General features: G+C 36.3%; 1 protein-coding gene and 1 pseudogene across 5 annotated transcripts in view; both read left to right on the top strand.

Moving 5' to 3' along the window:
• The window catches only part of TRAK2 (trafficking kinesin protein 2), a 102,261-nt gene that overhangs the window by 23,493 nt on the left and 53,506 nt on the right, over positions 1 to 25,262 (top strand). For 4 of the 5 annotated variants that reach the window (XR_004441625.1, XR_004441626.1, XM_033230705.1 and 1 more), the window contains exons 2-3: positions 8,936 to 9,225; positions 22,604 to 22,798. Coding sequence is in view for 3 of the 5 variants with exons in the window: in XM_033230705.1 (XP_033086596.1) it covers positions 9,135 to 9,225; positions 22,604 to 22,798 (286 nt within the window). In the remaining 2 variants the exon portion in view is untranslated. Of the gene's footprint in view, positions 1 to 8,935; positions 9,226 to 22,589; positions 22,799 to 25,262 lie in introns of all 5 variants that reach the window. The other variant, XM_033230707.1, reaches the window with a different exon arrangement.
• On the top strand, positions 16,410 to 19,344 carry LOC117094655 (annotated as a pseudogene).

Raw genomic sequence — 25,262 nt, forward strand, 5'->3', positions numbered from 1 at the left:
CCACCGATCCCACAGAAATACAAACTACCATCAGAGAATACTATAAACACCTCTATGCAAATAAACCAGAAAATCCAGAAAAAAATTGATAAATTCCTGGACGGATACACCCTGCCAAGACTAAACCAGGAAGACGTTGAATCCCTGAATAGACCGATAACAGGCTCTGAAATTGAGGCAATAATTAATAGCGTACCAACCAAAAAAAGTCCAGGACCAGATGGATTCAGAGCCAGATTCTACCAGAGGTACAAAGAGGAACTGGTACCATTCCTTATGAAACTATTCCAATCAATAGAAAAAGAGAGAATCTTCCCTAACTCTTTTTACGAGGCCAGCATCATTCTGATACCAAAGTCTGGCAGAGACACAACAAAAAAAGAGAATTTTAGACCAGTATCCCTGATGAACATCGATGCAAAAATCCTCAAAAAAATACTGGCAAACGGAATCCAGCAGCACATCAAAAAGCTTATCCACCATGATCAAGTTGGCTTCATCCCTGGGATGCAAGGCTGGTTCAACATATGCAAATCAATAAGCGTAATCCATCATATAAACAGAACCAAAGACAAAAACCACATGATTATCTCAGTAGATGCAGAAAAGGCCTTTGACAAAATTCAACAGCCCTTCATGCTAAAAACTCTCAATAAACTACGTATTGATGGGATGTATCTCAAAATAATAAGAGCTATTCATGACAAACCCACAGGCAATATCATACTGAATGGGCAAAAACTGGATGCATTCCCTTTGAAAGCTGGCACAAAGACAGGGATGTCCTCTCTCACCACTCCTATTCAACATAGTGTTGGAAGTTCTGGCCAGGGCAATCAGACAGGAGAAATAAATAAAGGATATTCAATTAGGAAAAGAGGAAGTCAAACTGTCCCTGTTTGCAGATGACATGATTTCATATTTAGAAAACCCCATTGTCTCAGTTCAAAATCTTAAGCTGATAAGCAACTTCAGCAAAGTCTCAGGATACAAAATCAATGTGCAAAAATCACAAGCATTCCTATACACCAATAACAGACAGAGAGCCAAATCATTAGTGAACTATCATTCACAATTGCTTCAAAGAGAACAAAATACCTAGGAATCCAACTTACAAGGGATGTGAAGGACCTCTTCAAGGAGAACTGCAAATCACTACTCAATGAAATAAAAGAGGACACAAATGGAAGAACATTCCATGCTCATGGATAGGAAGAATCAATATTGTGAAAATGGCCATACTGCCCGAGGTAATTTATAGATTCAATGCCATCCCCATCAAGCTACCAATGACTCTTCACAGAATTGGAAAAAACTACTTTAAAGTTCATATGGAACCAAAAAAGAGCCCACATTGCCAAGACAATCCTAAGCCAAAAGAACAAAGCTGGAGGCATCACGCTACCTGACATCAAACTATACTATAAGGCTACAGTAACCAAAACAGCATGGTACTGGTACCAAAACAGAGATATAAACCAATGGAACAGAACAGAGCCCTCAGAAATAATACCACACATCTACAACCTTCTGATCTTTGACAAACCTGACAAAAACAAATAATGGGCAAAGGATTCCCTATTTAATAAATGGTGCTGGGAAAACTGGCTAGCCATATGTAGAAAGCTGAAGTTGGATCCCTTCCTTACATCTTATACAAAAATTAATTCAAGATGGATTAAAGACTTAAATGTTAGACCTAAAACCGTAAAACCCCTAGAAAAAAACCTAGGCAATTCCATTCAGGACATAGGCATAGGCAAGGACCTCATGACTAAAACACCAAAAGCAATGGCAACAAAAGCCAAAATAGACAAATGGGATCTAATTAAACTAAAGAGTTTCTGCACAGCAAAAAAAAACTACCATCAGAGTCAACAGGCAACCTACAAAATGGGAGAAAATTTTTGCAATCTACTCATCTGACAAAGGGCTAATATCCAGAATCCACAAAGAACTTAAACAAATTTACAAGAAGAAATCAAATAACCCCATCAAAAAGTGGGCAAAGGATATGAACAGACACTTCTCGAAAGAAGACACTTATGCAGCCAACAGACACGTGAAAAACTGCTCATCATCACTGGCCATCAGAGAAATGCAAACCACAATGAGATACCATCTCACACTAGTTAGAATGGCGATCATTAAAAAGTCAGGAAACAACAGATGCTGGAGAGGATATGGAGAAATAGGAACACTTTTACACTGTTGGTGGGACTGTAAACTAGTTCAACCATTGTGGAAGACAGTGTGGTGATTCCTCAGGGATCTAGAACTAGAAATACCATTTGACCCAGCCATCCCATTACTGGGTATAAATCCAAAGGATTATATATCATGCTGCTATAAAGACACATGCACACGTATGTTTATTGTGGCACTGTTCACAATAGCAAAGACTTGGAACCAACCCAGATGTCCATCAATGATAGACTGGATTAAGAAAATATGGCACATATACACTATGGAATACTATGCAGCCCTAAAAAAGGATGAGTTCATGTCCTTTGTGGGGACACCATGAAGCTGGAAACCATCATTCTGAGCAAACTATCGCCAAGGACAGAAAACCAAACACCGCATGTTCTCACTCATAGTTGGGAATTGAACAATGAGAACACTTGGATACGGGGTGGGGAACATCACACACCGGGACCTGTCGTCGGGTTGGGGGAGGGGAGAGGGATAACATTAGAAGAAATACTTAATGTAAATGACGTGTTAATGGGTGCAACACACCAACATGGCTCATGTATACATATGTAACAAGGCTGCACATTGTGCACATGTACCCTAGAACTTAAAGTATAATAATAAAAAGTAATATTAGACAGAAGACATCATCTTTTTCTCAGGGCTGATAGCTAGGGGGAAACTAACAGGAGTACGCATTTGAGTGTCTACTGTATGTTGGGTACCAAGCTAGGAATTTGTCATTTTTATTTAATTCTCATGTCTGACCCTTCTTATAAAGGGTAGTTATTAATATCCCCACTTTGAAAATGAGGAATGAGACTCAGAAATGTTAAATAATGGGCCCAAGGTCAGAAAGCAGTAAATAAGGTTAAAATTCAGACTTGTCTAATGTCAGGCCACATCCACGGTACTATGTTCAGTACTGCTACTCCAAGCTGATCTTTCTGAGGAGCTCAGATTTAGACAGGGCATGTTCAAAGGGCTTATTTTAGATCTAAAAAGTCCCCAGGAAGAGCATACCATTGCCAGATCACCCTTGACCTAGTGCAGTCTGCAGGCTGGACAGGTTCCTGAATTACCCTGGAAGTCAGCATTTTTCCTGCATAACTCTTTAGATGGACTTAGTTCTTAGTTCAACTTGGTTTTCTCTATTCTGGTATGCAAGAATTAAGACTAAACCATTAACAAAACCTCCAAAGTTAATTTGCAAAGCAGTTTTCTAGAACAGAGGTCCCCAACCTTTCTGCCACCAAAGACTGGTTTCGTGGAAGACAATTTTTCCCCGGACCAGTGGAGATGGGGAGGGTGATTTGGGGATGATTCAAGCACATTACATTTACTATGCACTTTATTGCTATTATCATTACACTGTAATATGTAATGAAATAATTATACAACTCACCATAATGTGGAATCAGCGGGAGCCCAAAGCTTATTTTCCAGCAACCAGACGGTCCCTTGGGAGGGTGATGGGAGACAGTGACAGATCATCAGGCATTAGATTCTCATGAGGAGTGGGCAACCTAGATCCCTCCCATGCGCGGTTCACAATAAGTTTCGAGCTCCTATGAGAATCTAATGCCACCTCTGATCTGGCAGGAGGCAGAGCTCGGGCAGTAATGCGAGTGATGGGGCGTGGCTGTAAATGCAGATGAAGCTTCACTCACCCACCTCCTGCTGTGCAGCCTGGTCCCTGACAGGCCACAGATGGATACAGTTCTATGGCGCAGGGGTTGGGGACCCCTGCTATAGAACAAAGATCTAGAGTCCATAGGTGAAACATACATAATTTTTGTGTTCCTGTGTGAGATATATAAATACAAAAATAGAAACTAAAATAAATGGTAATGTAAATGTATATTCAGATCAGCTAGTGCATAACAGAGTGGTAGGCATAAGTTCTCAAAATTATCATTAGATTTTTCACAGTGGTCTTTGATTCAAATATGATTAAAAGAACCGCAGCTCTGTTTGAGAATTAGTGTGGACCAGTATGAGAGATACTTTGCTTTTATCCTATTCCTTTTCAGTCTCTCTCTCTCTCTTCACAAACAAATATATAACTTACGACTTTAAAAAAAAAAAATGCTTCTGGAGTGGGGCACGGTGGCTCATGCCTGTAATCCCAGCACTTTGGGAGGCCGAGGCGGGTGGATCACCTGAGGTCAGGAGTTCGAGACCAACTCGGCCAACATGGTTAAACCCCATCTCTACTAAAAATACAAAAATTAGCCAGGCATGGTGGCAGGCGCTGTAATCCGAGCTACTTGGGAGGCTGAGGCAGGAGAATCGCTTGAACCTGGGGCCAGGGGTTGCAGTGAGCCAAGATCGCACCATTGCACTCCAACCTGGGCAGCAAGGGTGAAACTCCATCTCAAAAAAAAAAAAAAAAAAAAACTTTCTTAGAAGTTGAAAATAGCATTTAAATGCACTTATGGATGTAGAAAGTAGGAGTCTGTTGTTTTGTTTACCTAAATTCTGTGGAAATAGTGATCTAATTACAAGTATGTAAATGTGGAAGGAAACCCTGTTTAAGAAGTTAATCTAGGAAATCTTTGATTTAAGTAGATGGTTATTTTATGACTGAACTATTTTTCTACTGTAGAACAGGTGTTGGTCAACTTTTTCTGTAAAGAGACACATAGTATTCTAGGTTCTGTGGACTATGAAGTCCTTAAAATTACTGAGCTCTACTGTTGTAGCCTGAAAGCAACCCATTGACAATACTTAAATTAGTGTGGCTGTATTCCAATAAAACTTCCTTTGTGACACTGGAAATTGAATTTCATAATTGTCACATGTCACATAATATTATTCTTTGCCTTCCAGCCATTTGAAAGTATAAAAGTCCTTCTTAACTCACAGGTTATACAAAAACAGGTGGCAAGCCAAATTTGACTGTGGGCCAAATTTGCTGACCATGCACTAGATAGCCTGTTATACACTAGTGCACAGTTATAAACTAGTGCATGATTTGCTGATCATTCACTAGATAGCCTGTTACACACTATCACATTTATTCTTAGATTTCCGTTGCCATTCTGTTTTTTTTAAATGTATTACTAGATTCCTAAACTATAAATCTAGGTCTTTGGAGTATTAGAATTTAAAAGACCTTGATAAAAATTATATGTGACATAAAGACTTACATAGCAAGTGATATTTGGTTCTCTACCCAAAAATGATCATTTCCCCCCTTCTTGGTTGGCAGAGGCCCTAGTTCTGATTTTGCTCAGGTAGCAAGCAATTGTGTACTTCAGGGAAGATTGCTTTCTTCTTCCTTCCAGGTTCAAGGTGTGACTCTTTATTGGTTTGATTCATTATAATTCCATTTCTTTTATAGTGACTGGTTTAGGGATGACAATTCTGGATGATACGATATGTGGAAAAGAATTCAGTTGTATACAATGGACTTTTCCTGGAATATGAAAAATGAATTTTTGACAACTGGAATTAAAATTAAAGTATGCAAATTAATATATTAGAGCTTTACTTCATGTTGCACTGGCTAACACAGATTACTATGCTGGCAAACATTTCAAGAAAATAGTTATGTATATGAAATATAATCTTTTTTTCTTTTTTACCGACTGATTTTATTTAAAATACACTTGGAATACATGATTATTGATCTAAGCATTTCCCTATCACTTTTTAAATTGTGTACTAAATACTTTGTGTTATATAGTGCAGTACTTAGTTACAGTAAAAGACATGTAAAATTTGCCATTTTAACCACCTTAAAGTATATAATTCAGTGAAATTTATTGTAGTATATTTACAATGTTGTGCCACCATCACCACTAATTCATCAAATTTTTTTAAAAATTTATTTTTAAGCCAAATTTAGCAGTGAGGGACTATCTACCAACTTTAATGACACTAATGTTAATAAGTTCTGATCATCCACTGCCATCGAACCAGCTGTAATTGATCAAATTTTCATCATCCTAAAAGGAATTCCCATATGCATTAAGCAGTCACTCCCTATCCTCCCCTCTCCCTAGTTCCTGATAACTACTAATTGGCTTTTTCACTGTGGATTTGCCTATTTTGGATATTTTATATAAATGGAATCATGTGGCTGGCTTCTTCTACTTAGCATGTTTTTAGGGTTCACTCACATTTATTCAGCATGTATCAGTACCAGAATCTTAAAGTATTTATTAAAATTTTCTGAGTTCAAATATAGAAAAATCAGGGCTGGGTTTAGTGGCTCATGCCTGTAACCTCAGTGCTTTGCGAGTTGAGGCAGGAAGGAGAATCACTTAGGCCAGGAGTTCAAGGCTATAGTGAGCTATGATTGCACCACTGCACACCAGCCTGGGTGACAGAGCAACAGAGCAAGACTCTGTCTCATATATGTGTGTGTGTGTGTGTGTGTGTGGTGGTGGTGGTGGTGTTGCTATTGTTATTCCAACATAAAATTATAAACTCCTCTTTTGGGAAGGACTGCTATTTATTATATCTCTTTTTTTTTTTTTTTTTAGTAAAATGTTTTATCATTTACAAAGTAATAGAAATTGGTAAGAAATGGAAAACCCATGCCAATAACCACAGAAATGTTTGAAATTTTACTAATTTATGGGGATCTGAAAGTCTAGGTGTTGGGAAATCCTGGTCTGTACTCACTGAACGCCACTCTTACCATCTCACTTCCTGACACCTTGCAGCCTGTCTTTGGATCCAGTCTCTTGGCTGAACTGGTTTCTGGAAAGTTGTCATTGATTTTATGGTCCCTTACCCCTTTTTTAATAAACCGAATTTTCCTTTTGACTTTTGTATAATGTTTAATTCTGTTCACATTCTATCTCTGAAACTCTTCTCCCTAGGATTTGCTCAAAACGCTTCTCCATTCTTCTGCTACAGTAACCATTTTCAGTCTCCTTTATTTACTTTGTTCCTTTCTACTTCTTGAGGGTAACTCTCTTGTAAAACATTGAATATTTATGATGCCTGTGAAGAGTAGACATGAGAATGAATTAACTATACATGGAAGCCACAAGTTGCCAAGCAGAGACTGTCTTGATATAAACCAAATAAGTAGAATTGAACAGTTTTACTAATGACAGTTCCTGATTTTTTTTAAGTATGCACATATATTTAGTACATTACATTCCTTTGTATGTTCCACTGTTATTAAACTATTTATTTATAGACGTTTAGTTCCAGTTGTGTGGTGTGTGCTTCTTTTTCCCCCCCAAACCAATACTGTATGGGCATCTGTATCGCTACATCTTGGCACACTTAGTGAGTATATCCATTGTGTAAATTCCTGGTGGTAGAGCTGCTAAGTTACAGCATGTGTGCATTTAAAAGTTTGGTAGACATTGCCAAATAGCCTTCTGAAAGCTTGTACCCTTTGTACTTTTTTTTTTTTTTAAGACAGAGTCTTGCTGTGTCACCCAGGCTGGAGTGCAGTGGCGCAATCTTGGCTCACTGCAACCTCCGCCTCCCAGGCTCAAGCGATTCTCCCGCTTCAGCCTCCCAAGTAGCTGGGATTACAGGCACCTGCCACCACACCCAGCTAATTTTTGCATTTGTAGTAGAGACGGGGTTTCACCATGTTGGCCAGGTTGGTCTGGAACCCCGGACCTCAAGTGATCGCCTGCCTCAGCCTCCTAATAAGGTGCTGAGATTACAGGTGTGAGTCACCATGCCCAGCCCCAATTTGCACTTTTATCAACAGGGTTTAAGAGTGCTTCTTTCTCTACACCATCTCCAGCAAAGAATATAATAAAACTTGATGTTTGCTAATCTAGTGATGAACTTTTTTTTGTTTATATTTTTGTTTTAATTATGAGTGAAGTTGAGCATCTGTTGTATCAGTGGTTCTCAACCAGGGATGATTTTTGCACCCCCTCCTCCCAGACCGCTGGGGCATCTGGCAATGTCTGGAGACATTTTGGATAAAACTGGAGAGGGTCTGGGGAAGAGATTCCACTGGCACTTAGTGGGTAAAAGATCCTACAATGCACATGACGAAGCAATAACTGTCCCAAAATGTTAATTTTCCAGGATTAAAAAACCCTGTTTTGTATTATTTCATTTCATCTTCTTCATTGGTTTATTATCTGTAATTCTTGAGTTTTTTAATTGGTTGGTTTCAGGTTTATAATATACTTCTTTAACTCATCACAGTCTATCTTCAAGCCATATGTTACTATTTCCTGTGTAATACAAAAGCCTTACACCAGTGTATGCCCATTTCCCCACTCCTGGCCTTCGTGCTACTGCGAAACATTCTCCTTCTACTTATGTTATAGACTCTACAATATGTTATTAGCGTATTACTTTAAACAGTTACCTTTTTAAAAAAGTAAACAGCTTTGTTTAAATATAATTAACATGCATCAGATTACACATTTCAAGTGTACAATTTAACCACTTTTGATATGCGTTTGTAAAACCATCACCACAGTCAAAATAATGAACATATTCATCATTCCAAAAACTTTTCTCCTGCCCCTTAGTAATTCCTCCCTTAACTCCAGGCAACCACTGATCTACTTTCTGTCACCATAGATAAGTGGACATTTTCTAGAATTTTATATAAATGAAGTCATAAACTATGTACTCTTTTTTTGTCTGACTTTCTTCCAGCATAATTATGAGATTTATCCATGTTGTATGTATCATTAGAAAAACATTTTTCATGACAGATATTTCAATTAATTAGATTCCTGTTGTTAAAGAGCATGCTGAGTTCTAGTCACTTGATATATTTTTGTTTTAGGTCATGACTCTCCAAAGTATGATAATCACATGAGAGTGCTCATTGCTACGGATGCCTTTTGACTCATCAGAGAAAATCTGTCTAAAAGAAAATATCCATGTGACCAAATCCATTTCGTTATTGAATGGCTTGATGGATTTCCTTTACTCTGATTCATACCAAAGCTGTCCTTCTCAACCAAAGCAAGAAAGGATCCTGCATGAGTCAATCCCAGAATGCAATTTTTACATCACCAACAGGTGAAGAAAACCTCATGAATAGCAGTCACAGAGACTCGGAGAGCATCACTGGTAAGTCCAGTTTAATAAATATTGAAGTGCTGTCGCTTACGGGAGAAAATGCAAATGCCTCAGTCCAGCATATGTGACCTATCATGGTGAAACCCAAGCCTGCCTTTCTAGTCTGATGTCCTCAGGGAAAGACTGAATTAATCTCTGCATCCCCTGTGTCTCCTGATGCATTAAGAGCATCTGTCTTTCATGTTGTTTCTTGTCTATGTCGGACTCCCCTGTACCCTGTGAACACCTGGTGAGTAGTAGCTGCATCATATCCATCTGATCTCCACAGGGCAAGGACAGAGTTACCTGTGTTTGTATACCCTGCAGGTACCTAACAGCAGTGCCTGGCACACAAGACTCTTGGGGCGTACAGCATATAACAAACTCCTTATCTGTAAGACTATAGGCCCATAACACCTTCTCTGTAAGACTAAATCAAAAAACTCTGAGCACTCCAAGTTTTTTTCTATACTTTTATTCAAACACTCATTTGCCCACAAAACCAGACTTTGGCTGTTTCTAGACTTAACTCATTTAGTTTGAATACTTATATTTGCTGAAGATTTATTTGTGTATTTAAATATGAGGTGCTGCTGCAAAACCAGCTGGGGATGTTATATAACATACAGTTAATGTACAGTGCCACTTTTCTAAAAATCTGAAAAATTCTGAATTCTGAAACCCATCAAAACCCAAAGTTTTTTTTAATTTATCCTCATTGAGGTATGTTTATTAAGATACAAAAAAATACACTCACTTTAAGTGTACAGTTTGAGTTTTGACAAAACTATACACTCAGTGTAACTGCCAGTACGAACAAGTTCGAGAAGTTTTTATCATCCCAGAGAAAGTTCCCTTGTACACAGATCTCCCCACCCCTCACCTCCGGTTCCAAACAACCACTAATCTGCTTTCTGCTACTTTAAATTAAATTTGCTTGTTCTAGAATTTCATATAAATTGAATCTGTGTCTTTTGTGTCTGCCTTCTTTTGTACAGCAAAATGTTTTTGAGATTTATCCACTTGTAATAAGTATCAGAAGTTTATTCTTTTTATTGCTAAGCTGGAACTTATCTCTGCTATTGTAGCAGAAAAGCAGCCATGGACAGTACATGATAAATGAATGTGACTGTGTTTCAATAAAAGTTGATTTACAAAACCAGGCAGGGGCAGCAAGCTGAAGTTGACCTGTGGGCTGTCGTTTGCTGACCTCTGCTGTATATCATCAACACTTGGTAGTGTCAGTGGTTTTGATTTTAGCCATTCTAGTAGGTGTGTACTGGTATCTCTGAGATTTTAATTTATATTTTCCTGATGACTCATGATGTTGAGCACCTTTTCATGTGCTTATTAACCATATCTAGATTTTATTTTGAGTTGTTTATTCAAATCATTTGCCCACTAAAATTTTATCTTCCTATTGAAATGTAAGTGTTCAATTTTAAGTGTTCTTTACATGTTCTAGATGTAAGTCCTTTGTTAGATAAATGGACCGTATTTTCTCCCAGACTTTGGCTTGCCTTTTCATCTTCTTACTGGTGTCTTTGGAAGAGCGATTTTAAATTTTGATGGAGTTTATCAGTTTTTGCTACTATAATTCATATTTTTGTGTTGTTTCTAAGAAATCTTCGCATAAAAGGAAAAGTTTGACAGTTTTTACTTCTACTTTTAAGTCAGTAGTCTACTTTTTTGAGTATGGAATTAGATTAAGGTCCAAATTCTTGTTTTTTGCTTTCCAGTTGCATATTTCATTGTTTCTTTACCATTTATTGAAAATGGTCTCTTTACCCTTATTGAAATACCTTGATAATTTCATTGAAAATCACCTAGTCGTATATGTATAGTTTCTATTTCTGAACTCTATCCTGTTCCTTTAATCCCTAAGTCTATCTTTACAGAACTACCACATCTTATTTACTGTATAATTCTATAGTAAATCTTGAAATCAGATAATACAAATTCTCCAACTTTTCTTTTTCAAAAATTATTTTGGCCATTTAAGATTTTTCACATTTTTATATAAATTGTATAATCTGCTTATCAACACTTGAGCCCAGGAGTTCAAGAGCCGCCTGGACAACATAGTGAGACCCCATCTCTACAAAAAATAAAAACAATTAGCTGGGCGTGGTGGCATGCACCTGTAGTCCCAGCTACTAGGGAAGCTGAGGCAGGAGGATAACTTGAGCCCAGGAAATTAAGGCTGCAGTGAGCTATGACTGTGCCATTGCACTCCAGCCTGAATAACAGAATGAGAGACCCTGTCCCTAATAATAATAACCAGCTTGTCATTTTCTTTCAAAAAAGAATGCTGGACTTTTGAATGGAATTACATATACTCTGTAGAGAATTGATAATTTAAGAATAGTGAGTCTCCTAATCCATAAACTTGATATATTCTCCATTAACTTAGTTAGGTCCTCTTTAATTTCTCTTAACAATATTTTATAGTTTTTGTTGCATAAGTCTTGCACATATTTTATTAAATTTAGTCTTAAGTATTTTTTAAATGGCACTGTTGATTTAATTTCATTCTCCTACTGTGTGTTACTACTATATAGAAATGAAATTGGTTTTTTTAATGTTGACCGTGCATTCTGCAACTTTGCTTAACTTACTAGTTTTCGTAACTTTTTGGTAGATTTCTTAGAGTTTTCTACATACACCATAATGTCTGCAAATAGAGACAGTTTTGCATATTCTTTTTCAATCTGGATGCCTTTTATTTATTTTTCTTGCCTTATTGAATGAGACACGATCTCAGTATATTGTTGAATAAAAATGGTAATAGTAAACATTCTTGACATATTTCCAGTCTGAGGAGAAAAGTTAGAGTATTTGACCATTAAGTCTCTTGAGAATACCCTATATTAAATTGAGAAGATATCCTTCTCTTCCAAATTGGATGAGAAGTTTTTAGCATGAGTTTTGTCAAATGGCTATTTTGCATCTGTTGAAATACTCATATGGTTTTTCTTCCTTTGTCTATTAGTGTGGTGAATTCTGTTGGTTTAGTTTTGAATTTTAAACCAGACTTGCATTCCTGGAAAAAACTACTTGGTTATGATATATTATCTTTTTTATATATAACAGGTTTTATTTACTAGTGTTTTGTTAGGGAGTGTGTGTGTGTCTGTGTTCTTCCTAGTCCCATTACTAAGGATTATTGATTTGTACTTTTTTCTTTTTTTTTTTGCAGTGTCTTTGCTTGATTTTGATATTGAGGTAATACTGGCCTTGTAAAATGAGTTGTGAAGTATGCCTTCCTCTGTGTTTGGAAAAAGTTTGTGTGGAATTGGCATCACATTATTTTTCATGTTTTTACTTTTTAAACTAATCTAAATCTTTACATTTAAAGGGCATCTCCACAGATAACTTATAGTTGGTCTTTTCTAAAAAGAAAATCCAGTCTGATCATCTGTACTTTCTATTTGCAGTATTTGGACCATTTAATTTTAATGTAATTATCACTGTAGTTGAGGCTACTGTACTCCTATTTTCTATTTTTCTATTTGTTCCATCTTCCGTTTTTTCCTCATTTTCTTTTTTTATATTTATTTTATTTTATTTTAATTCTACTGTTGACATATTAGCTATACCTCTTATTTTTCTCAGTGCTTTCTCTAGGTTGCAATACGCACCTTTAACTTACCAAAGCCCATCTTCAAATAACATTATATTTAATACAGTGACACTCTTAAAACAGTATTCTTCCATTTCCCTCTACCATTCTACATATTATTATTATTACTATTATGCCTTTTACATCTACATATGTCATATACATAATACATTATTACTTTTGCTTTAAATTGCTAATTATGAATTAAATAAATTATGAAAATAAAAGGCTTATGTATTACCCACAGATTTACCATTCTGTTATTTCTTTGGTAGACTGAAGTTCCCATCCAATATACTTTTTGCCTGAATAACTTTAACATTTCCTGGGATATGGGTTGGCTGGCAATGAATAGCCTTAGGTTTCTGCTTATGTAAAAAATAAAATTTCTTTTTTTTTTTTTCTTGAGAATGGATCTCATTCTGTTCCCCAGGCTGTAATACAGTGACATGATCATGGCTTACTGCAGCCTGAACCTCCTGGGCTCAAGTGATCCTCCCATCTCAGCCTCCTGAGTAGCTTGGACCACAAGGCATGCACCATCAAACCCAGCTAATTTTTTCTTTCTTTCTTTTTTTTATTTTTTTATTTTTTTAATGTAGAGTCAGGGTTTCACTATGTTGCCAAGCTGGTCTTGAAATCCTGGGCTCAAGCAGTCCTTTCACTTTGACCTCCCAAAGAGCTGGGATTACAGGAGTGAGCTACCACGCTTGGCCTATTTCACCTTTTTTGAAAGATATTTTTCACTAGCACAAGATTCTAAATTGGCTTTTAGTGTTAAATGTGTTTTAATGATGCTGTTCCATTGTCATCTATGTTGAAATGAATAGTTTGCATTCACTCTTTGTTCCCTTAAATGTAATGTGTCTTTTTTTTCCCATCTCTCTGCTTGTAGGATTTTTTTCTTTATCACTGGTTTTTAGCAATTTTACTTTGGTGTGGTTTTCTTTGTATTTATCCTGCATGGAGTTGAAATTCTTTGAACTATAGGTTTAATTGTTTTAATTAAACTTGGAAGAATTTGGCCACCACTTTTTCAAATATTTTTTCTGTTCTTGCCTCTTTTTTCTTCTGGGGCTGCAGACTGCTTAATATGACACAGCCACTGATGTTCTGTTCAGTTTTTTACCCCCAATCTTTTTTTTCTCTGTGCTTCATTTTAGATAATTTCTATTGCTATACTTTTAAGTTTACTGTTCTTTTCTTCTGGAGACCATCTAATCTGTTTATCTTATCTAGTGAATTTTTTATTTTAGATGCTGTACTTTAGTTCTATTTGAGTTTTTAAAATACAGGTATATCTTCTGTTTCTCTTCTCATTAAGTTACTATTTTCCTTTTAAATTTTTGAGCATATTAAAAAATAGCTGTATTTAAATGCTGCTTACTAATTCTGTTATTTCTGTCATTACGGGTCTGTTTCTGTTGACTCATTTCCCTCCTGGTTGTGGATTACATTTTATTTATTTTTGTATATCTAGTAATTTTGTGTGGACTGGTGAACGTTATGAATGTTACATTGTTAAGTGTTTGGATTTTATTGTCTTCCTTGGAAAAGTGTTAAAATTTGTTTTGGCAGGTCTTTAAGTTATTTGCTGATAAGGTTAACCCTTTGAGGCTTGTTTTTAATCTTTGCTATGTGGGTCTAAAGATCATACTGTAGACCATGCTCTAGTATGCTTGATTCTAGCACTGATTTAATTCTCTTACCAGTAGGTATGACTGGGAAAAAAATGGACATATGGAAGAGACATTTGGAGGATAAAATGGTAGAGAAGCAGTTGTCAAGCCTGGGCAAGAGTAATAAATGGAGCATTATCGGAATATGGATGCAAGGTGGAAGAGCTAGTCTAAAGAATATTTAGCTTAATCTACTAAGCCTGGATTGTACACTCATTTTTAATATTACATTTTGGAAGTAGGGAATTCATGACCTTGAATTTTCACAGGATTTCATTAATACCTATTTGAAGAAAACGTCTAGGGTCTAGTATCTCTTGTAATGAATGTCACTTTTGTTCTTCATTTCCACTATACCCTTGAATACCTAATAGTCTGTTTTTAGCGCTGCATGTATTTATAGTCAACTTCTCTTCCTGAGTATTAAAATGACAATCTATATGTAATATATGTGCAGCAGGAAAAATTCGGATAATCACATGGAACTTGCAATAATAGAATTTGGATATATGTTCAGGTCTCTTATTTAAGAGCTCTGTAAGGATTGAGAGCTTATTTAGAACCATATTTAAGGTTTTAAATCGACCTCATCTCTGTCTCATTGTGATGATCAAGCCACTGCTTCTCCTTCTGGGTGAATAGGGATGTCTGATATTGCCAGCCTCCTTGTGTTTAACTTATTAAAATGTCATTGTTAAGTCAAGGTCAAGTAGCAGGAATGTACTGTCTTAAGGATTTGTGTTCTTAACCAGTACTTTGTTGTTCTTTGCCAGAGCTAGAGCGTGTTTCATTATACTACCCACAAAGGAAATACCACATCTCTTTAAAAGTGAGAGGGCTGACATGACATCCTGTATTTTCTCTATTTTAAGCATGTTAACAGGAATAACTCTCCTTTTTTGTAAACAGCTAAGTTTGGAAGGTGTTAAATGATAGGCAGTACTGGGAACAGGAAGATAGTGGCAGATACATAAAGACACAAAAGCCCAGTTTTGTTCAGAGATGGGGGGTGGGTGTTGTAGGTGTGCAAGTGAGAGAGTAGTGATGTGAATAGTATTCAATGAGTACCTATGATCTACCAGATACCCTGGGTGCCTTAATTGCTTATTTTAGTTACTTCTTACTACTGTTGTGAGTGATAAATGATCTTTATTTTACAAATGAGAGAAATTAAGGCTCTGAAAGGATAAATCGTGTGTCTAACTTAATTAGTAGAGGAGTCACATTCAGAAGCTACGTCTGATGCCAAAACCCAGGATCTTTTAACATTAAGAATGAAAAATAAGACAATAAGTAGATTAGACACCTGGAGGAATTAGGAGATACGTAGGACTAATACTGTATGTTGGAGACATGATGTGTAGGAACTTGCTTTCTAGGACAAGTTGTCAGCCTTTGTCCTGTAAATGGCAGATAGCAACAAGAATGGGTACAGTGCTGGATAGGAAGTCAAGACACACGTCTGGTGGTTCTGTTGTCCTCAGCAAGTTACCCATCTTTAAGTCTCAGTTTCCTTATCTAGGAGGCAGGATTGGATGGTTTCTGAAAGGACCTTCTACCTTTAATACTCTGTAATTATTTAGATACTATAGCAACCTTATTTTAGCAATCTTGATTTGATCTCTAGTTCTAAAAACTCAATGGTAATACAGTAATAAAAGTAGCTGGCAATAGGTCTTTCAGTCTTTTTCGCCCTCCCTTAGTCTCTGTCCCCAGTCCCTGCCCTCCCTACCCCTTTCCCTCATCCATCTCAGGCGGTGTTTGTGCTCTGTTTGTGCCCGTGGGGGTGGTGGAGGCGATGGAGTAAACAGGAGGCAGCTGCCAGGTGCAAAAGCAGAGCAGGAACCGCCTGTGTTTAGCGGGGCGGGGAAAAAGAGCCCCAGCTCTGCCCCTCCTGAAAGGAGAGAGAAAAGGTAACTATGACTGCCCAATATTGCAGCCATGGAGTCCATGTGGTAATAAATTGAAGAGTACTGTTACAAAAGTAACAGCTGATGTCACTAGTGCTGTAATGGGAAATCCTGTCACTAGAGAATTTGATGTTGGTTGACACATTGCCAGTGGTGGCAGTGAGCTAGCTTGGGAGATTTTTAATGGCACAAAAAAGTCAACAAAGTGGTGGCTGTTTTTGTCTTTGATGAGAAATGATTGACAAATATCAAAAATTTGAAAAGGATCAAATCATTGATTCTCTAAAACGAGGAGTCCAACACTTAACTCGACTTCAACACCCTCGACTTCTTACTGTCCAGCATCCTTTAGAAGAATCCAGGGATTTCTTGGCATTTTGTACAGAACCAGGTTTTGCCAGTTTAGCCAGTGTTCTTGGTAACTGGGAAAATCTACCTTTCCCTATGTCTCCAGGCATTAAGGATTATAAACTTTATGATGTCGAAACCAAATGTGGTTTGCTTCGGGTTTCTGAAGGCTTGTCATTCTTGCATAGCAGTGTGAAAATGGTACATGGAAATATTACTCCTGAAAATACAATTGTGAATAAAAGTGGAGCCTGGAAAATAATGGGTTTTGATTTTTGTGTATCATCAACCAATCCTTCTGAACAAGAGCCTAAATTTCCTTGTAAAGAATGAACCCAAATTTACCTTCATTGTGTCTTCCAAATCCTGAATATTTGGCTCCTGAATACATACTTTATGTGAACTGTGAAACAGCCAGTGATTTGTATTCTTTAGGAACTGTTATGTATGCTGTATTTAATAAAAGGAAACCTATATTTGAAGTCAATAAGCAAGATATTCACAAGAGTTTCAGTAGGCAGTTGGATCAGTTGAGTTATTTAGGATCTAGTTTACTTACAAATATACCTGAGGAAGTTTGTGAACATGTAAAGCTACTGTTAAATGTAACTCCAACTGTAAGACCAGATGCAGATCAAATGACAGATTTCCTTCTTTGATGATGTTGGTGCAGTAACACTGCAATGTTTTGATACCTTATTCCAAAGAGATTATCTTCGGAAATCACAGTTTTTCAGCAGACTGCCAAAGGTTCTACTGCCCAAGCACGTCATTGCGCAGAGAATTTTGACTTGTTTGACTTCAGAATTTGTAAACCCTGACATGGTACCTTTTGTTTTGCCCAGTGTTCTACTGATCATTGAGGAATGCACCAAAGAAGAATATGTCAAATTAATTCCACCTGAACTTGGTCCTGTGTTTCAGCAGCAGGAGCCAATCCAGATTTTGGTAATTTTCCGACAAAAAATGGATTTGCTACTAACCAAAACCCCTCCCGATGAGATAAAGAACAGTGTCCTACTCATGGTTTACAGAGCACTAGAAGCTCCTTCCATTCAGACCCAGGAGCTCTGTCTAAACATCATTCCAGCCTTTGCAAATCTTATAGACTACCCATCCATGAAACGTACTTTGATACCAAGAATTAAAAATGCCTGTCTACAAATTTCTTCCCTTGCTGTTTGTGTAAATTCATTAGTGTGCTTACAAAAGATTTTGGAATACTTGGGTAAGTGATTTTTACTTGATGATATCCTACCCTTCTTACAACAGATTTCATCCAAAGAATCTGCAGTCTTCATGGGTATTTTAGGCATTTACAAATGTGCTTTTACTCATAAGTTGGGAATCACCAAAGAGCAGCTGGCTGCTCTTTGCCTCATCTTATTCCCCTGAGTATTGAAAACAATCTTAATCAGTTCAAGTCTTTCATTTGCATCATAAAAGAGATGCTTAATAGATTGGAGTCTGAACATAAGACTAAGCTGGAACAACTTCATATAATGCAAGAACAGCAGAAGTCTTTGGACATAGGAAATCAAATGAATGTTTCTGGGGAGACAAAAGTTACAAATATTTTGAATCAGCAAATTGACAAGGTTGTTAACCACATTGGAGCAGACCTTCTGACTGGCAGTGATTCCGAAAATAAAGAGGATGGGTTACAGAATAAACGTAAAACAGCATCACTTACATTTGAAGAAAAACAAAAATTAGCAAAAGAACAAGAGCGGGCACAGAAGTTGAAAAGCCAGCAGCCTCTTAAACCCCAAGTGCATACACCTATTGCTACTGTTAAACAGACTAATGACTTGACAGACACATTGATGGATAATATGTCATCTTTGACTAGCCCTTCTGTTAGTACCCCTAAACCTTCTGCTTCAAGTACTTTCACTTCTCTTCCTTCCATGGGCATTGGCATGATGTTTTCTATACCAGTTGATAATACACAGAAAAATTTGACAAATGGCCTAAATGCCAATATGGGCTTTCAGACTTCAGGATTCAACATGCCTGTTACTACAAACCAGAACTTCTACAGTAGTCCAAGCACAGGTGGAGTGACCAAGATGACTCTGGAACACCTCCCACTTTGCCAAACTTCAGTGCTTTGAATGTTTCTCCTGCGGGTGCAAAGCCGACCCAACAAAGACCCACAGATATGTCTGCCCTTAATAATCTCTTTGGCCCTCAGAAACCCAAAGTTAGCATGAACCAGTTATCACAACAGAAACCAAATCAGTGGCTCAATCAGTTTGTACCTCCTCAAGGTTCTCCAGCTATGGGCAGTTCAGTAATGGGAACACAGATGAACGTGATAGGACAATCTACCTTTGGTACGCAGGGTAATCCTTTCTTCAACCCACGGAACTTTGCATAGCCACCAACTACTATGACCAATAACAGTTCAGCTAGCAGTGATTTAAAAGATCTTTTTGGGTGAGGTGTCTTCCTTCTATTGTGAAGGATTATTTCAGTTTTAATCATGGGTGAACTGATTTACATCTTTATATAGTTGGCTTGGAGGAGCTACTTCCGTGGGAAAGTGAATTGTTCTGTGACAGAAAACATCTGTCACAGATACTATGCCAGCATAGTAGTTGCATGGACCTCTAACCAGTTGAGTTTTTTTAAAGCATTGAGGATTTTTTTTCTCTTACCAACTCCTCTTCAGGTTTTTAAAGACCCAGCCCTTCCCAATCTCAAAGAGAAAAAGGACAACTGAGTTATCTTGAATAGCTGAATTTTTTAATCAAATGTTTATTTTAGCTTGTGAATCTTTGTGTTATTTAAAAAATTGAGTTGATGGTTATTGCAAGCTCATCTATTAAGTACTACATGGTACACAGTCTGCCTTCACAAGTCATTAGTGTTCATTTTAATATGTGAAAAATCTTGATGCTGTATTGATTTGCTTGCATTTAAGATGACAGTGAGAAAATGATAAGCATAAAGAGATCAGGTTATTTGCTTTTTCCAAACTTACTTTTCAGATGAACTAATGTTTAGTACAAAGAGACTGAGCAAATACTACAAAATTCAACTTAACCTACATTTCATTGGCTAACCATCTTAAATGCAAACTAATCATTGTAAATTATATTTTAGCATGGTCTGCCTCAAATGGTAATGTATTTTTCTGCATTCACTTGGATATATTTAGAATCACTTTGGTATATGCTGATTTGTTTGGATATTTGACAAAGCACTCTGATGTGATTTTCCTGACTACTAACTTCATATTTCATTTCAAATTCAAACTTCTGAGGTTGCAGCATATATGAATTGCATTTTCAAAAGGAGATTTGTAAGAATTAAACTGTATTTAATGGGTAAACTTTTGAGATTGCTGTATTGTTTCAAATGTAATAAACTTTACTTCTCTAAAAAAAAAAAAAAAAGAAGCTGACATTGATAGAGTGCCTCCACAGTGTGCAAGGCATTGTACTAAATACAAGTATTTTTCATGCATTTGTCTCATTTAATTCATATAACCTGGGAGGTAAGTACCTTCTCCATTTTACAGATGAGGAAACTGAGGGTTAGAGTTGAGATAACTTACCCAATGTCACATTGTGGTATGTGTAGAGTCAGGACTCAGACCAGAACTATCGCTATACCATATTAAATTTTTATTATGTGAAGGATAGGGAAAATTTTTTAGAGGAAACTGTTTTTTCCCTCCCCTTTCCGATTTTCTTCACCTCACATGTTTTGAGATTTAGATGTACCATTTCTTTAAAATAAAAATGATAAAGTACTTATTTCAGTGCCAGTGCTCAGTAAAATTTAATGCAATTTTTAAAAACATTTAGTGACTATGAGAATATACTAAAATGTAATTTTTCCAGATTTTGAAGAATCATCCACAGAATTCAAATTTTGTTATTAAAGAGCAAATCATTTTATCCCTTTGAAACTGTTTTCTGCTGGTTGCTTTGTATTGCTTTTTCCCCCAAGCATGTAAGTTGAGATCAGACCCCTTTCACTTTGTTTTTAAAAAGTATATATCCAATTATTTTGTGTCAATTAAAAATACTGTTTAAAAATTAAGCAGCCTGCTGCTGCTTCAGAGACATAGACCTCTTTTAAACAGTACTAAATAGGTTGATAGGGAGAAAATATGAAATTTCTACAAATTAATTCTAAACTTTAAAAGCATAGTTATAAAGACAGAAACAGCAGACGGGCGTATGTGAGGGATGAGGGTGGGAAGATGGAGAGGATCAGAGAAAATAACTGTTGGGTTACTAGGCCTAGTACCTGGGTGAAAAATATCTGTACAACAAACCCCCATGACACGAGTTTACCTATATAACAAACCTGCACATGTATCCCTGAACCTAAAATTAAAAAATTAAAAATCAAAAAAAGCATAGTTATAGTCACTAAGCAATATATTTAGATAGTATGTAATTCAGATTTGTGGTATCTGCATGTTCTCACTCATGTGGAAGCTGACAAAGTTGATCTAGAAGTAGAGAGTAGAATAGTGATTACTAGAGGCTAGGAAGGGTAGCAGGAAGGAGGGATCAGGAGATGTTGGTTAACAGATACAAAATTACAGCTGGATAGGTGGAATAAGTTCCAGTATTCTTTAGCACCATAGGGTGGCTATACTTGGCAATAATTTGTTGTATATTTTCAAACAGATAAAAGGTAGGATTTTGAATGTCCTCAATGCAAAGAAATGATAAATGCTTGAGGTAAGAATGTGCTAATTTGATTTGATCATTATACATTGTATACAGGTGTCAAAATATCAGATGTACCCCATAAATATATCCAATTATTTTGTGTCAATTAAAAATACTGTTTAAAAATTAAGCAGCCTGCTGCTGCTTCAGAGACATAGACCTCTTTTAAACAGTACTAAATAGGTTGATAGGGAGAAAATATGAAATTTCTACAAATTAATTCTAAACTTTAAAAGCATAGTTATAAAGACAGAAACAGCAGACGGGCGTATGTGAGGGATGAGGGTGGGAAGATGGAGAGGATCAGAGAAAATAACTGTTGGGTTACTAGGCCTAGTACCTGGGTGAAAAATAATCTGTACAACAAACCCCCATGACACGAGTTTACCTATATAACAAACCTGCACATGTATCCCTGAACCTAAAATTAAAAAATTAAAAATCAAAAAAAGCATAGTTATAGTCACTAAGCAATATATTTAGATAGTATGTAATTCAGATTTGTGGTATCTGCATGTTCTCACTCATGTGGAAGCTGACAAAGTTGATCTAGAAGTAGAGAGTAGAATAGTGATTACTAGAGGCTAGGAAGGGTAGCAGGAAGGAGGGATCAGGAGATGTTGGTTAACAGATACAAAATTACAGCTGGATAGGTGGAATAAGTTCCAGTATTCTTTAGCACCATAGGGTGGCTATACTTGGCAATAATTTGTTGTATATTTTCAAACAGATAAAAGGTAGGATTTTGAATGTCCTCAATGCAAAGAAATGATAAATGCTTGAGGTAAGGAATGTGCTAATTTGATTTGATCATTATACATTGTATACAGGTGTCAAAATATCAGATGTACCCCATAAATATATCCAATTATTTTGTGTCAATTAAAAATACTTTTTAAAAATTACTGTCAAAAAAATGTATGCCATCATTTTTACTTTAGAAGTTCTCTTACTAAAAGAAAAAAAAAACTATACTACTAGGATATACTAATAAAAATCAGTGGAGAAATGATCTTGTCTAATATTTCTTTGGTTGTCCTACTTTAGAAAAACTAATTTTCGTCAATTTTCTCTGTAGCCTAGTAAAAGTTGAAATATATTGGATTCATTTACATAGACTCTCCTCTTCAGATGTCTGCTCCAATGAGGATCTCCCTGAAGTTGAGCTGGTGAGTCTGCTAGAAGAACAACTACCACAGTATAGGCTAAAAGTAGACACTCTCTTTCTATATGAAAATCAAGACTGGACTCAGTCTCCACACCAGCGGCAACATGCATCTGATGCCCTCTCTCCAGTCCTTGCTGAAGAGACTTTCCGCTATATGAGTGAGTATTTTTTTACTCTTTTAGTCTGTGCATTGAAGTAATGAGCATGAGTATCTTGGTATTGATTTTTAAAGCATTGATGTTTAATAGCCAATGTTCAGTGTATACCTACTTTCATGTGAACTGATTTCACAGGAAGAGATAATTCTGTGTTATGTCTGAATGCAGAAAGTTTGTCATCCTTAGGACTCTCAGTGTCCAGTGTTGCAAACAATACTTAGATGTTTTCATGACTTGATATTTTCCTCAGACTGAGTAGAAAAGGGAACTTTTTAAAAAGCGAAGTGATTTAAAATTTTAATATTCCTTTATAACTGTCAACATTTATTATTCCAGTAGTTTGGTATCCTAAGCTATCAGCTTGTGACTTTTATCTTTATTAATATCTTTATTAAACACAGTCACAAGAATTATGTCAGCATAATTAAGCATAGTTCTTAGATATATAAGAAGTTTTAATAATGCCAGGAGAAATAAATATACACTATATAGTAATATTTATTATTTAAGGATTCCTAAGTGAGAGACTGAGCCAGATTTGTCCTAAAAATAGGTCTGTTTTACACCAAGCTGTTAGAAAGGACAAGGAAATTTTTGAACTTCGAAATATGGAGACCTTTTTGCATTTGATTTTATCCCAAAAATCTGCATTAAGGCTGAAATTACTTTTCTAAAAATTCATTTGGTAAAAAATGTTGTGTGCACAGTAGCTATTAGAATATATAATAAAATCTTATGAGTTCAATATTGATATGTTTGTGAAATTCCTTTAATTAGAATTAAGTAGGTGATTGCATCAGATCCTAGACATTTTCCCAGTGAGTGCTTCAGTGTTTAATGCCAGATTGTCATTGGAGAATGACTATTGTGCAATACTCATTTTCATCGTAATCATTAACTTGTTTTTAGCACTAGTTTCCTAGAATTTTTTTCTAGTTGTTTCTTAGAGCTTATTACTACTCAAAAAAAATTATAAACATTGTTTCAGCTGAAACTGAAATATCAAGAAGCCCAGTGAGTGTTGTAGTGTTTTAATGCCAGATTGTTATTGATGTATAAATATAAGTAATGTATAAACATTATTTCAGAAACTGAAATATCAAGAAGCCCAAATACAATTGTGTTTTTGTCCTTAATATTTCTTTTAAATAGCTAAATTAAGTTAAATTAAGGCTCCAAAGGTTTTCTTGACATTTTAGTTTGAGAATTTGCTTGCTTGAGATTTTTCTGGAAAATCGTTTTTAGAAGGAACAGTGTTTCTTATTTCTGGTTCCCTTTGTTCCTTGAGTGTTTACATTTCTGAGAACTTTCTTTTCTTTTTTTTGAGACGGAGTCTCGCTCTGTTGCCCAGGCGCTGAGTACAGTGGCACGATCTCACCTCACTGCAACCTCTGCCCCCCAGGTTCAAGCGATTGTCCTGCCTCAGCCTCCTGAGTAGCTGGGATTACAGGCGCACCCCACCATGCCAGCTAATTTTTGTATTTTTAGTAGAGACGAGGTTTCACCATGTTGGTCAAGCTGGTCTGGAACTCCTGACCTTGTGATCCACCCGCCTCGGCCTCCCAGAGTTGTGAGATTACAGGTGTGAGCCACCACACCCGGCCTAAATTGCTGAGAACTTTCAAACTGAAATTTCATCTGGATAAATTTAGTTTGTCATTATTTTGATAAAGTATCACAGAAAGTGCCCTTCAGTTTGTTCTTTGTCCTCTCAGCTACTGAGCGGCAAAACTATAGCTAGAAAGTAGTCTTAGATCATGATTTAATGGAGTTAACTTTTAGGATGAATTATAAGTAAAAAGCCTAGAAAATAAAAGGCAAAATTTAAAATGCTTTCCAAGACTTTTTACAAAATGATAGTGTCCAAGGGAGCAATTTAAAACTTGAGATTAATAGGATGATACTGACCTATACTTCAGCGTTCTGGAAAACTATCCTGTTTCTTTAGTGTAATGATACTATTTTCACTTCAACAGTTTGAAAATTGAACTATATATGATATACCTAAGATCATGAAGCAAATAAGCTAGGATGATACTGATAATTTACCTTTGCACTGTACTTTAAATTCCACTGTTATTTTAAAGGTTAATAGTTAAATCACATATAAACTTCATTATGCATTTACACCTTTATGAATGTAAAAGCTAAATGATTTATTTTATTTAGCAAATTGACCAAGGTTTAAAAAGGAAGATACAACACATTCTCTCACCCTTTCCCACAGTTTTCTATCCCTCTGAGATTTCAAGATTTGTGATTTTGAATAATTGTGATGTACCCTGGCAGACCATCCTAGAGCTCAGCTCCCTGGGTTACTTTGGACATATCTCTACCTCTCACATGCCAGTGGATACTTGTGCTTATTAAAATGAATTTTAACACCTAGTAAAAAGGCGTCACAGGCAAAGGCACTTTCTTTCTTGTATAACACAAAGAAATTGAAAGAGCTGTGAGAAGATAG

The sequence above is a fragment of the Trachypithecus francoisi genome, unplaced genomic scaffold, assembly GCF_009764315.1.
Source record: "Trachypithecus francoisi isolate TF-2019V2 unplaced genomic scaffold, Tfra_2.0 Lachesis_group13, whole genome shotgun sequence".
In the NCBI taxonomy this organism is placed as follows: Eukaryota; Metazoa; Chordata; class Mammalia; order Primates; family Cercopithecidae; genus Trachypithecus; species Trachypithecus francoisi.